The 14,158-nt window shown below is 40.2% G+C and overlaps 1 protein-coding gene across 4 annotated transcripts in view; it reads left to right on the forward strand.

The window, feature by feature from the left end:
• The window catches only part of emsy (EMSY transcriptional repressor, BRCA2 interacting), an 89,072-nt gene that overhangs the window by 21,346 nt on the left and 53,568 nt on the right, over positions 1–14,158 (forward strand). For all 4 annotated transcript variants that reach the window (XM_072262592.1, XM_072262590.1, XM_072262591.1 and 1 more), the window contains exons 7-9: positions 5,650–5,909; positions 9,707–9,953; positions 11,197–11,385. In XM_072262592.1, the coding sequence (XP_072118693.1) occupies positions 5,650–5,909; positions 9,707–9,953; positions 11,197–11,385 (696 nt within the window). The remainder of the gene's footprint in view (positions 1–5,649; positions 5,910–9,706; positions 9,954–11,196; positions 11,386–14,158) is intronic.

Here is a 14,158-nt window from a genome sequence, read left to right on the forward strand (position 1 = left end):
TTGTGTCGTTCTGCCGAATATGGTGGGTAGGCTGTGTTAGCGCCAAAATGTGTGGAGACACTTGTGAGCTGCCCCAGCACATCTGTAGGATGTGTTGGTTGTTAACACAAATGATGCATTTCAATCACAAACATGAGAAAATCTACAGTTGCCGAAAATCCAGGCAACATGCACAAATTGCTGGAGGATCTCAGCAGGCTAGGCAGCATCTATGGAAAAGAGTACAGTTGACATTTTGGGCCGAGACCCTTCAGCAGGACTGGAGAAAAAAAATGAGGAGCAGAGTTAAAAGGTGGGAGAAGGGGAGGGAGAGACATAAGGTGATAGGTAAAACCGGGATGGAGATGAGTGAAGAGCTGGGAAGTTGATGGTGAAAGAGATACAGGGCTGGAGAAGGGGGAATCTAATGGGAGAGGACAGAAGACCATGGAAGAAAGTAAAGTGGGGGGGGGGGGGGAGGAGGAGCACCAGAGGGAGGTGAAAGGCAGGCAAGGGGATAAGATGAGAGACGGAAAAGGGAATGGTGGGGGGGGGGGGTCATTACAAGAAGTTCGAGAAATTGATGCTGGGTCATATACTGTGTCTGCTGCTCCCAGTGTAGCCTCCTGTATATCGGTGAGACCCGAGGTAGATTGGGAGACCACTTTGCCTAGCACCTATGCTGTGTCTGCCAGAAAAAGCGGAATCTCCCAGTGGCCACCCATTTTAATTCCACTTCCTATTCCTATTCTGATATGTCTATCCATGGCCTCCTCTACTGTTGCGATGAGGCCACACTCAGCTTGGAGGAACAGCACCTTGTATTCCTTCTGGGTAGCCTCTAACCTGATGGCATGAATATCAATTTCTCAAATTTCTGGAAATGATCCTCACCTCCCTCCTCCTCATCATTCTCCATTCCCTTTTTTTTCTCACACCTTATGGTTTGAATGGCTGGAAGAGCCAATTGCATAATGTATCTCAATAAATGAATAAACTTCTGTCTACAATTCATGTTGCCACCTTACTGGATATAATGGAGTATAGAACATAGACCAGTACAGCACAGGACCTGGCCTTTCAGCCCATAATGTTGTGCCAAACCAATTAAATTAGTAATCAAATGGCTAACTAGTTTTTTCTGCCTACACAATGTCCATATCATTCCATTTTTCACACATTCATGGGTATATCTAAATGTCTGTTAGAAGTCTGTAATGCTTCTGCCTTTACCACCACCCCAGGCAGCACATTCCAGGCACCTGCCACTCTCTGTGTTTAATAATAATAATAAAAAAAAAACTTGCCCCATACCCTTCCTTTGAACCTACCTCCTCTCACCTTAAATGGTATTAGACATTTCAATCTTGGGAAAAGGATAGACCATAAGACATAGGTGCAGAATTAGGCCATTCAGCCTATCGAGTCTGCTCCGCCATTCCATCATGGCTAATCCTAGATCCCACTCAATCCCATACACCTGCCTTCTCGCCTTGTCCTTTGATGCCTGGCCGATCAGGATACAATCAACTTCTGCCTTAAAAATACCCATGGACTTGGCCTCCACCTAGTCTGTGGCAGAGCATTCACAGATTCACTACTTTCTGGCTAACAAAATTCCTCCTTTGTTCTAAAATAATGGTCGCCAACCGGTCGATCTTTGAGACTTTCCGAGTAGATCCCGATAAAAATGAAAAATAAATACACAAATACTATTGTAATGTGAGCATTATAAAAATAAGTAATGCTAATTAGGATAGTGGTAATATAACAATACTTCCGCTGCTGAAAGCTGTTTGTAAAGAGAGAATGTTTCCGGGTTGCGGGGTTTTAGTTCCATTCTTTCTGCCCAGTACGCATGTGTGTAGCTCCCCCGCCATGCACCGCGGTAGAAAAGACCGGAAGTAAAACCCCGCAACCTGGACATACTATCATAATTAGTATTACTTATTCTTATAATGCTCACATTACAACACCTTTAATTCTATGTTTCATTATTTAATTCTATTTCAACACGAAAAATAAATGAATAAAAATTGACTGTTGCACTCAGTGCGATGACTGGGGCTGAATACTTTCTGCTAGTTCCCTGAAATTTGGCTCATAACTACAGACAGCCAGTTTGAGACAGTCTATAAGGTGTCTTGTCAGTAAGACGGCTCCTGTACTTAGATGTCATAATTTTCATCTGTTGCAGCACAGTGCCCTCGCAAACCTCCTGACAGACTGAATATTTGAATGGACAATTTCCTTTGTTAGACTGAATGTTGAATCTGCCACGTTTTTCAGGTGTTTTGTATTGATAAACTGTTACTGAGACACTAGTGGGGTTGCCAACTGTCCCGTATTAGCGGGACATCCCGTATATTGGCTAAATTGATTTGTCCCTTACAGGACCGCCCTTGTCCTGTATTTCCCCCGCTAAGGTAGAGCGTTCCTATGAAACCGTTTGTAAGCTGAAATGGCGTAAAGCGAAGAAGCAATTACCGTTAATTTATATGGGAAAAATTTTTGAGCATTCCCAGACCCAAAAAATAACCTACCAAATCATACCAAATAACACACAAAACCTAAAATAACACTAACATATAGTAAAAGCAGGAATGGTATGATAAATACACAGCCTATATGAAGTAGAAATAATGTGTGTACAGTGTAGTTTCACTTATCAGAATACGGAAGATTAAGCCAAAATGGATTTGTAGAAAAAAATCGGCACGTACATGCATGCGTACGCACGTATGCGCACGTCACATATGCACACACAGGTGCCCGCGCAAGGCTTCGTGGTCATGGTAGTCTTTCTCGGGGTAAACACAAGTGTCCCGTATTTGACTGTTACTTTTGTCCCTTATTTGGGAGTGAGAAAGTTGACAACCCTAGACACTAGTATAAGTTTCAGAGGTACGCAAGATAATGACACCACTGTTTTTTGTTTCCCAGTTCTTTTACATTTGAGGAATGTTGGAATTTAAAGGGGGAGAAGTGTTGTAATGTGATCATTATAAAGATAAGTTAATACCAATTAGGGTAATGGTAATATAGCAATACTTCCGCAATGGAAAGCTGTTTGTAAACAGAGGTTGTTTCTGGGGTTGCGGGGTTTTACTTCCGGTCTTCTCTGTGCATGTCTGTATAAGCCCCTCCGCCACATTGGTTTTGCTGTCCCAGATAATGTTGTTCCTTTGGACATGAAGTTGTCGAGTGGTCCTTTTTCAAAGTGGAAGTTACTACAAAAGGTATGAAGTATTGTAATATTCTTAAAGAAAGACCGTTATGGCCTGTTTGATATGCTAGTTACAATGTTTTCTTGGTTGAATTAATTTGAAAGTTTGACAAAAGCATTTTATGTAATTCAAATACAATTAGCCCAAATAAAAGGCCTCAAGTTGGAAGTACAATCTGAGTTGTTTTTTCTCTAAATGATTTAGTGGGTAGATCTTGCCTTTCACTAAAGCCGAGGTAGGGGATCTTGGGCTTAAAAAGGTTGGCGACCACTATTCTAAAAGGTCGCCGCTCAATTTTGAGGCTGTGCCCTCTAGTTCTGGATACCCCCAACATAAGAAACATCCTCTCCACATCTACCGTACCTAGTTCTTTTAACATTCAGTAGGTTTCAATGAGATTTTCCCTGCATTCTTCTAAATTCCAGTGATTATAGGCCCAAAGCTGCCAAACGCTCCTCAGAATCATCCTCGTGAACTTCGCGAGATACTGTCTGTCTACTGTATCTATGTCTCTCATAATCTTATAAACCTCTATCAGATCACCCTTCAGCCTCTGCTGCTCCAGAGATAATAACTCAAGTTTGTCCAAGTCCTCGTTATAGCCAGATAATAGTGCCAGACAAGATTCTGAAAGGAGTCGCAAAGCAGAAAATATTATATGAGGAAGGATTGGCTATGGTGATTTTCTTGGGAACACTGGAGGTAAACGTTGTAATTTGTGAGGTCTCAATAGGTTGGACTAGTTTCCTGAGGAACCATGAGTGACTGAGGATGTAGGTTTATTCTGACTTGTAGAAAAGTAACAAATAGAAAAGCAACAGTTTGTGCTGTTTGTAAATAATTAGCACCATTCTCAAAGCTACAGTAATAGGTTCAGGGGATTCTGTATGATAACTCATCAGGCCAGCCAGAGCTGGGCAGTCAGATTCGGTTCATTAGCTCCTCCACAGCCAGCTTTAGTACGATGGGCTGAATGGCTGCCTGTCATTGTTGTAAACTGTTATGGATGTTTTAGCATGGAAGAGTAAATTAAGAGAGATGACCAGAAAGCTTATCAAAGGGCTATGTTTTAAAAACATCTTAATAGAAGAAAGCGAAATGCAGAATCTTACTGAATTCCAGAACTTGGGACTTGCTAATCACATATATACTGTCTGATAAGACAAGGCAATCACGTTTAGAGATGTTGATTGAGGGATAACTACTGACTCTAGGCTGTAAACTGCTCTGCCTTGAAAGGGTGTCATGAGATCTTTTTAGGAGTTGCTCAGTTTAATGTCTCAGTTGAAAGGTGTTTTCTCCAATGATGTAATACTTGTACTGTGTTAGTGTTTGTCTAGACTTTTGTGCTTAAGACTGCAGAGGAATCTTAATTTGGCACAGATTATGCAACTTAAATGCAAGGAAATGATAATGTAATCATAAAGCAATCCTAATGATTTATTAAAAATGTCAAATGTCTGTTGTGATATTCGCAATGCAGGCTAAGCAATCCTGGTTTTTGATCTGTTATCTGCAGAATTAGCTAAGTGCAGCAGGAAAAGCCAGTAGCAGCATAATTTACCATTGCTACCCTTTGGCCAGTCATCAAACCTGTTTGCAATTCATTGAGCTTTTGCTTTGGGAAGTGTATAAGCAGGAAGGTTGAATTTGATACTGATGCCTTCATGGTTAGGTTATTTGGCATTCCTGTGTTGGTGAAAAATGCACATTCAGTCCAAAGAATAACTGAAAATATATTACTACACCCAGTGGCCCTTTTATTAGGTACACCTGTACGTCTGCTCATAAGTATCCTATCGGCCAATCATGTGGCAGCAATTCAGTGCTTAAAAGTATGCAGTCATGTCAAGAGGTTCCGTTGTTGTTCAGACCAACCATCAGAATGCAGAAGACATGCGATCTAAGTGACTTTGACCATGGAGTGATTGTTGGTGCCAGATGGTGTGCTTTGAGTATCTCAGAAACTGCTGATCTCCTGGGGTTTTCACACACAACAGCCTAAACCAGGGGTTTTATGCCATGGACCAATACCAGGAAGCAAGAGTCGTGGACCCCAGGTTAGGAATCTCTGCTTTAGAGTTTATAGAACAAACGAAAACATCCAGTGGGTGGCAGTTCTTTGGGCAAGAGTGCCTTGTTAATGGGAGAGGCCAGACTGGTTCAAACTGACAGGAAGGTGACAATAGCTCAAATAACCATGCATTACAACAGTGGTGTGCAGAAGAGCATCTCTGAACAGACCACACATCGAACCTTGGAATGGATGGGCTACAGCAGCAGAAGGCCATGAAAATTACAGGAGGTTCCTAATAAAGTGGCCACTGAGTATAGACTGGCAGTTTCAGCATGCTGGGGGAAAATTAAGCTCTTAATATATCAATTTCAGTGGATTTCTTCTGCAGCTCATTAATTTTGGGGCTTACCTTTCTTTAATGTGCAGGTGTTAGCTGTGCTGATGAAGATGATAAACCTCGTAAACGCAGGCGTACAAATTCATCAAGTTCTTCCCCTGTGGTACTGAAAGAGGTTCCCAAGTCAGCCACACCGGTTGCCAAGTCCATTGCAGTTCCTGTTGGAAGTAGCCCAAAAGTGAGCAACATCATGCAGAGCATTGCAAACTCCATCCCCTCGCACATGTCGCCAGTGAAGATAACTTTCACAAAGCCCACAACCCAAACAACAAACACAACTACTCAGAAGGTATGTCTGTTTTGCAGTTGTCTTGGGTTGTAACTTTTTTCAAAAGAATGAGAGAGAACAATGGAACTGCAATGGAATTCCATTTTAAGTAGAACTTGTTTTTATTGTTTTACTTTGTTCTACCTCCATGTAATGATTCGCTCTTTATGAATAGTGTGCAAGACAAGCTTTATCATGTTTTATTTCTTGTTAACAAGATTACATAGGTTGGCATGTCCCAAAGTTGGAGGGCTGTTGTCTGTGAGTTCAGGCTAGGTATTAGAGGTTGGAGTCCCAGAGGCAGGCTGTCCTGGGTTTGGAGGGGTGGGTGGGGGTGTGTGTGTGTGTGGTTTGCTGTTACTGTTCATGCTTGTGTCATTCTGCTGATCATGGTGTGTCAGCGTCAGAATGTGTGGAGACACTTGCGGGCTGTCCCTAGTACATCTGTAGGTCGTGTTGGTTGTTAGCACAAGTGATGCATTTCACTGTGTGTTTGGATGCACGCGTGATTAATAAATAATTCTGAAGTCTATGCACAGCAAGTACCCAATGATCACTTGTGCAGTATCTTTATTATAGCAAAAGATTTCAATAGTCCCTCCCAGAAACTTCAAAAGGCAGGCTTTTCACCGTGTCTCGGTACATGTGAGAATAATAAACTAATTCGGATTTGCTTACCTTTAGTACTGCAAATAATTGGTAAGGTTCGTGCAATGTTGCTTTGTCCTGTGGAACAGATGAGCCAGATAGATGATTAAAACCATAGAGTCATAGAGCACTACAGCACAGAAACAAACCCTTTGGCCTATTCAGTCCATGCTAAACGGTTATTCTGCCCAGTCCCGTTAACCTGCAGCTGGACCATAGCTCTCCATGCCCCTTCCATACATGTACCTATATGAACTTCTCATATATCTTGCAATCGAATCTACATCCACTACTTCACTTGTTCTATACTTGCACTATCCTCTTAGTGAAAAAGTTCCCTCTTGGGTTCCCCTTAAATATTTCACCCTTCGCCCTTAATCTATGACCTCTAGTTCTAGTCTCACCCAACCTCGGTGGAAAAAGCCTACTTGCATTTGCCCTGTCTGTACCCCTCATAACTCTTTATACCTGTGTCAAATCTACCCTCATTCTCCTATGCTCCAGAGAATGAAGTCCTGATCTATTTGACCTTTCACTATAACTTAAGTCCTCAAGCCACAGCAATATAGTTGTAAATTTTCTCTGTACTCATTCAATCTTATTGACTTAAAATAATGTGTAGCTGGTTCCCTTAGAACCTTCTTCAGCGTGGCTAAATGGATGTCACATTGGCGTAGTTGTTAGTGTGACACTATTACAGTTTGAGGCATTGAAGTTCAGAGTTCAGTCCCAGATTCCTCTGTAAGGAGTTTGTACATACTTCCTGTGGAACACGTGGATTTTCTCTGGGTGCTCCAGTTTCCTCCCACAGTCCAAAGATGTACCAGTTAGAAGGTTAATTGGTCATTGTAAATTGTCCTGTGATTAGGCTGGGGTTAAGTCAGGGGTTGCTGGGCGGCACAGCTTGAAGGGTTGGAATGGCCTAATCTGTGCTGTATCTCGAAATAAATATTTTTAAGAGAAGTGGTAAAAGAATTGGGAACAAAACTTCAAAGGGATTCTCAAATTAAATTGTAGATGCTCCAACTAAGGATATGTAATATACAATAGTTAATGGAATTAAATCAACTGCTGGAAAACTCCTCAGTTCAGACAGCATCTGTAGAAAAAGAACCAGCATTTCAGGTCTGTGTCTTTCTTCAGAACTGAGAAAGTTCTGTTAATCCTGATGTTAACAGGACATGTTAATTTTGGCAGCATAGAAGGTGGAGAGGTTGATGATATTTGGTCCTTCCCTACTTTGTCAGCTACCAAGAATGTTTGTGTTCTGATGAAAGATCATGTACTGAAATGTTGTGTTTTCTTTTTCCACAGGTGTGATCTAACCTGATGATATTTTCCCAGCAGTTTTTAGTTTTCATCTCTGATTTCTAGCATCTGTCTACTAGTCCAGCAGCTTACCTGAAAATCAAAGTGAGGGTGACATGGTATCATAGTGTTTAGCATGATGCTGTTACAGATTGGGGAGGCAGAGTTTGAAGTTCATTTCTGGGGTCCTCTGTAAGAAAGTTTGTATGTTCTTCCCATGGGTTTCCTCTGGGTGCTCTAGTTTCCTTCTATAGTCCAAAGACATACAGTTAGTAGGTTAATTGGTCATTGTAAATTCATTAAACTAGGGTTAGATCAATGGGTTGCTGGGTGGCGCAGAGTGGTAGGCTGGAAGGGCCTATTCCCTGCTGTATTTCTAAATCAATAAAAAACTAAACTGAAAGGTTCTGGATCATGCACTTGGAAATACAATACATGGGGCATTTAAGTTCAATATCCTACTGCACATTACGCTGCTGTTGTTTAGTGCAGCAATGAAGGTCCTCCATCTCTGTTTATATATATAGAAGGATTCTTCATTGCTGTTTCCGTAACAATTGTTTTTTGACCAGTCAAGGTTGTTAGCCCCGAGCTGAACATCCGAACCTGGAGAAATGGTGAACTACTCTTAGTCTTGCTTCTACCCTTTAACCTGTTTGGTATGGGTGACCCAACCAACAGCCAAAGCATAAGGCCCTGTCTCCAGCCAACAGAGCTCTCTAGGTCATTGAGGCACACAAGCCTCCAAACAGTACGACAAGGTTGTGGTCCTCTTGGAGGTAAGTTCAATAAATTAAAAATCAAATCTTGAATTTAAGAAAACTAGTGGCTTTGACGTTACTAGGTTGTCTTTTTTGGATAAGAAGCATCAAGTAAAGTTTGGTCCTTCAAGGATGGAAATTTGCCATCCTTTCTCTAACTGAACCATCTTTTGACTTGTGGTTGATTATCACAGGTAATTAGGGAAGTATAATGAATGTATCTCCATTTTGTTGATGAACAGATAAAAGTAGAACACTTTTAATGGCTTTGACATTTATAACATGAATCATGTTTCATAGTCATATCACAAGAAGCAAGTTCTTCAGCTCAGCAAGTCCAGGTTGACCACTATGTACTCATCTATACCAATTCTATTTCTGAGAGCTTGGTGAAGAGGCTTCTGTGCCTGGCAATTCAGGAACATATTCAAATGTGGCATGAGTGTCAGCTACCGTCACCTATTTCTCTCCTGTAAGCTTCCTTATTTTGGTCCTGTTAAGTACTGAATGCTCATTTTTTAACTGATTGTTGGAGAATTTCATAATAAGAATAAAGATTAGCTTTATTTGTCACTAGTTCATGGAAATAGGGAAATGTGTCAACGACAGGCACGGTCCGAGGATGTGCTGGGGCCTGTCCTCAGTTGCCACACTTCCAGCTCTGACATAGCATGCCCCCAACTTACTTACTTCTATGGAATATGATAGGAAACCAGAGCTCTCAGAGGAAACTCATGCAGTTATGAGAACATAGTAACTCCTTATAGACAGCAGCAGAAATTGAACCCTGATCACTGGTGCTGTTATAGCATTCCACTAATTGCTCTGCTACCGTGCCTCCCCATGATTCAGTACTGTTAATATTTTTTAAATGTTTAACCACTTGGAGCTGTTATTAATAAGCTAAATAAAAATCAATAATGAACTTCATTAGAATAGACCTTTATACAAGGCATCACTCTAATAGATGCTTAATCAGAGATTATATTTCTAAAATGTACTTAATTTTATTTAGACATTTTTGGAACCACCTAAGGTTATGAAAGGTGGGATAATGACTCAATGATTTATAATTTTTCTTTGTATTTGTTTAAAAAACAGGTGATAATTGTAACCACATCGCCGAGTTCAACGTTTGTACCCAATATTCTGTCCAAGTCTCACAATTATGCAGCTGTCACCAAACTTGTGCCAACGTCTGTCATTACCACCACCACACAACGACAGCCAATGGTCATCACTGCCACGCAGCCGCCCTTTACTGTCGGCAGCACTCCTTCATCCTCTGCCACTGCTATGTCTATGATTTCGTCAACATCTTCTGTTGTAATGTCAACGATAGCTCAAGGTAATAGAAATATTGCATTAGTTTTAAGCAGTCATGTTATATATCATTTAAAAAATATCCTCCAAATTTTCATTTTGAGTCATTTCACATACACAAATAAAAGTAAGCAAAAGTGAGCACTACCTCACTACTTGCACTAATAATTGAACTTAGTTTTTATGTACATTTCTTATTTTAAGTTATAGTGTTTTTTTACGTATTTTGCTGCATTGCTGGCACAAAACATAAATTTCATGATGTGTCAGTGATATTAAACCTGATTCTGATTCTATTAGTACTGGGATGACACCACAAACAGCAAAAATGAAGTTTGGACCTAGAACAATACAGCACAGGAAAGTCGTTTATTGAGCAGATGCATAGTTTATTGATTGAACTGCGTGGCTTTGCGTCCAGTTCCGGATGTTTGTCTCTAGGCATTCGTTATGACAAGCATTTCAACCTGTGCTTTTTATTAGCTTTCCCCATTAGTGTTATCATGGTGGGAAATGAAATGTAGGCATTCATTGACCTGTCCATATGATGGCTATTGCATCTAGTGAAGTGAGCTACAATGCACTGTGCATAGTGCTTTTTGATTTAAGGTATTAAAATGTGGTATCGTTTATAACTCCTGAATGTCTGAAGCACTTTACTTTTAATCAGTGATGAGAGCCTGAAATATGGGAAAACAGGATTGTTCTATTGGGAGAAATAAACTCCCTCTATTTATGGGTTGTTACCTGATTGATACCTGTCGTCCAGGACACTTGAGCTGAAACCTTCCAGCACTTTTTAAACAATGCTGTGGGTTGTTATTTTGTCAACCTAGCTCTTGTGATAATGCTTCACTGGAAAGTTAAAGTTGCACTTGCTACAGTATGTCTTTGACTATGTCTTTTTTTGGGATAAGTGTCTGTTACAGTATTTTTAAATAATCAATATATGAGCTACAGGGCTGCTTTAATTAAACAACTTCATATAACAGAATTATGGACTTAATAACAAAATTATGAACAATCTGTGGAGTCGTACTCCACAACTCGTGTTCTCAGTATCTCCCATTCATTCATTCTTTATTTATTACTGTCTGTGTTTGCACAGTTTGTCATTTGCACATTGTTTGCCGTCTTTGTGTGTAATTTTTCATTGAATCTATTTTATCTTTTGTTCAACCGTGAATACCTGCAATAAACTGAACGTATGTACTTTGATAGTAAATTAGTTTGAATTTTGAACTACTGCTCCTTTTCTCCTTTGACAGCTGCATCTGGCACTGCAGTAAAAGTCACTGCAGCTAGGCTTCAGTCTCCTAAAACACCAACCCAGATCTTGACCCAGTTTCCCAAACAGCAGCAGCCACAACAGGTTTCCCAGTCCCCACAACAGCAATCCCAGCAGTCGCAGACCTCGCCTGGTGTTAAACCCACCATTCAAATCAAGCAAGAGTCGGGTAGGTTGAAAATGTGGTAAAGATTTCATCTAAGCCTGATGTAGCTGATTAGTAACCATAATATGGATGCTTTTTTTTTGTCTGTTTTATAAATTCAACTAATAAAACCCTGATAATCTGGCACTGTCTGCCTTTTGGTGTAGGATTTGTGGATTGTTGGGATTTTTGATGTTATTCCTATTAATAATCACAACATACTATTGATTTGTTTTTTTATTTTAGCTATTTCACAGTAGTGTTAAGTTAGTTTTTTTTGAGGTAACTGGCGATTTTATGGGGCCCAGTGAGATTGTAAGTGGTGCTGGAAGTAGGGCTTCAGTGAGTTTTTAAAGAGCAATGAAAACTTCATCCTGTGAGCCAGAAGTGACATCAGCTGGGTTTTTAAACAATCAGATCGTGGATTAGCAGAGTTATCACATTAGTCACATTCATTGGAGAAAAGGTTTTTCTTCAATCATGTCACTTCTTTATATTTAAAAATTAATAGTGTGAATGCCTGATATGAACTTTCTGGAAGAATTTGGCATTTAATTGTACTCTGAAGATTGAAGTTTTCAATAAGTTCATCACGCTGAGATCAATGCTAGATGTTCTTCAACACCCCCATTAGAATGAGCAATCTCAGAATGATGAAAAGTTTAGTTTTATTAATGAAGTGCCAAATTTTTAAGTGTGTTGCCCCTTCAGAGACTTCATTAAGTATTTCCACTTGGCGCAAAAATTATCCCATAATTACAAATGGAAAACTGAAGAAAGCTAAATGAACTGAAGAAAGATATTAAAGGTTTTTAATGGAGACTCAAGAAACAGCAGATACTAGAAATCTTCAGCAACACTAAGGAGTTGGAGAAACTCAGCGGGTTGGGCAGCATCTATGGTCAGAAATGGACAGTGGACCTGAATATTGACTGTCCATTTTCCTCCTGCCTGACCTGAGTTCCTCTAACTCCCACAAACAATAATGTGTTGCTTAAAGTCTTTTAAACTCTGAGAGCTGTTTAGGTGCTGTAGTCAAGAGTTTCATGGGTCTACATTTACAACTCCATGCTGCTAATAATTTAAAGCTCAAGTAATAGATCCTGTTTTGTGATTTTGAATGTACTTCCTAATGACCCAACAGTATTAACATCCTGCATATCTTTAGACCCTCAATTTCAGATCATACAAAACTATGACCAAGCTGTATGTAGGTGCTTGGGATTTGAGGCTTGTAAATGGTATACAGCCTGAGAGCATGGTCTAGGTAGTTAAAGTGCACAGTCCTTTTTGATACCTGCTCATGTAGACCAAGAGTTGTTGGTCACTGTTTTGTATTCTTACAGCAGCAGAATGGCTCTACTGCCCTCTCTGTATATGTATGTACACAGCTATGCAATGAGTTAAACATTTTCTCAAAAATCATCTGAGAGAGAAGCTTTCTTCAGCCTTTTTAATGAGATCTCTTTACTTGTGAAACTGTAGGAAGTCAAGTAAAACAGGTATTGAATTCAATATAAAATCGTACTGAATATACTAATACTGTCAATTATTCTCACAGCCGGTGTTAACCAAGATAATATACACACACACACATTTCAAAACTACGCAGAGTAAACTTGTGGTGCAAGGATAAACTTAAACATAAATACTTCCTTCAAAATATATCCACCAAATGTTTACCAATATTAACAAAGACTCATGGATAGTGCTATTTTACAGGCAAATAAGGAGTTGATGGAGATGTATGTGTTTCCACTGTACGCTTCAAAACAAATCAAAATCAACCCGCGCAGGAAATGATACAGAATACAGTTTATGTACAGGAAGTGATGTTCATACAAAATGAACTGCACCTCTAAAAGCCAGAACAATTGTATTATTGTCCTCTGATTAATATGCAAGATAGAATCATCAATAAGCATTTTCTGATTACTGTCCAGATATTTGTTGAAAGTGCATGTGTGTGATCATCAGGTTTTCATGATATCTCCATAAAGGATGAATACTTGAAATGAAACTACCTTGTACAAGAACATGCCTTTAAAAGGAGAAGAGAAAACCTGGGGTGGGAAGGAGCAAAACTGAAAGTAAAGCTCCTTTTATTCTTTCCTAATTTACTCAGTATTAAGGGCATACTTTTGCACTCATGCCGTGGCCCTGGTCCCAAGATGATGCTTGGAGGGTGTTGCTATTTCAGGTTCCGGCGCCAACATAGCATACCCACAATGTTCAACACAAGTGACAAGAAGAACACCAGAACAAAACAAGACAGCAACAAAACTAGTCCTTTTCCTACCCTCCCATCCCCTCACAAACAGGCTCCAACCTCAGGACAGGCTTCCTCTGAGCCTCCAGTCCTCGGCCCCGGACTCTCTAAACTTACAGACATTGGGCCTCGAACCTCTGGTCCCTGGTCCAGACTCATCCACTTGCTTTAGTTCTCTTACTTCCCTCACTGCCACTTACATAGAGGGCAAGAGAATGGTGGGGAGTTTCCCAACACTTTACATTGCAAGGGAATATTTTTTTGAATCCCCTATAGAGGGAGATATGGAACAGATCAGCTAGTTCTACAAAACTATCCGGTTCTATCGTTCCTGCATGCTCATGTTTCCTCCAGCTGCCATGGAGTCCATCACATCTTCCATTTATGACATAATTACCAAGTAGAAAAGATGGTGTAAAGGGAGGAAAGCACAATCGGTTTGTGCAGTAGGTTAACTCGTTATTAGCACGACAAGTCCAACAGCAAAGCCGAGTCCTTACACTTGTATCTTCACTGCATAACATTATT

The sequence above is a fragment of the Mobula birostris genome, chromosome 7 (assembly GCF_030028105.1).
Source record: "Mobula birostris isolate sMobBir1 chromosome 7, sMobBir1.hap1, whole genome shotgun sequence".
NCBI classification, from domain to species: domain Eukaryota; kingdom Metazoa; phylum Chordata; class Chondrichthyes; order Myliobatiformes; family Myliobatidae; genus Mobula; species Mobula birostris.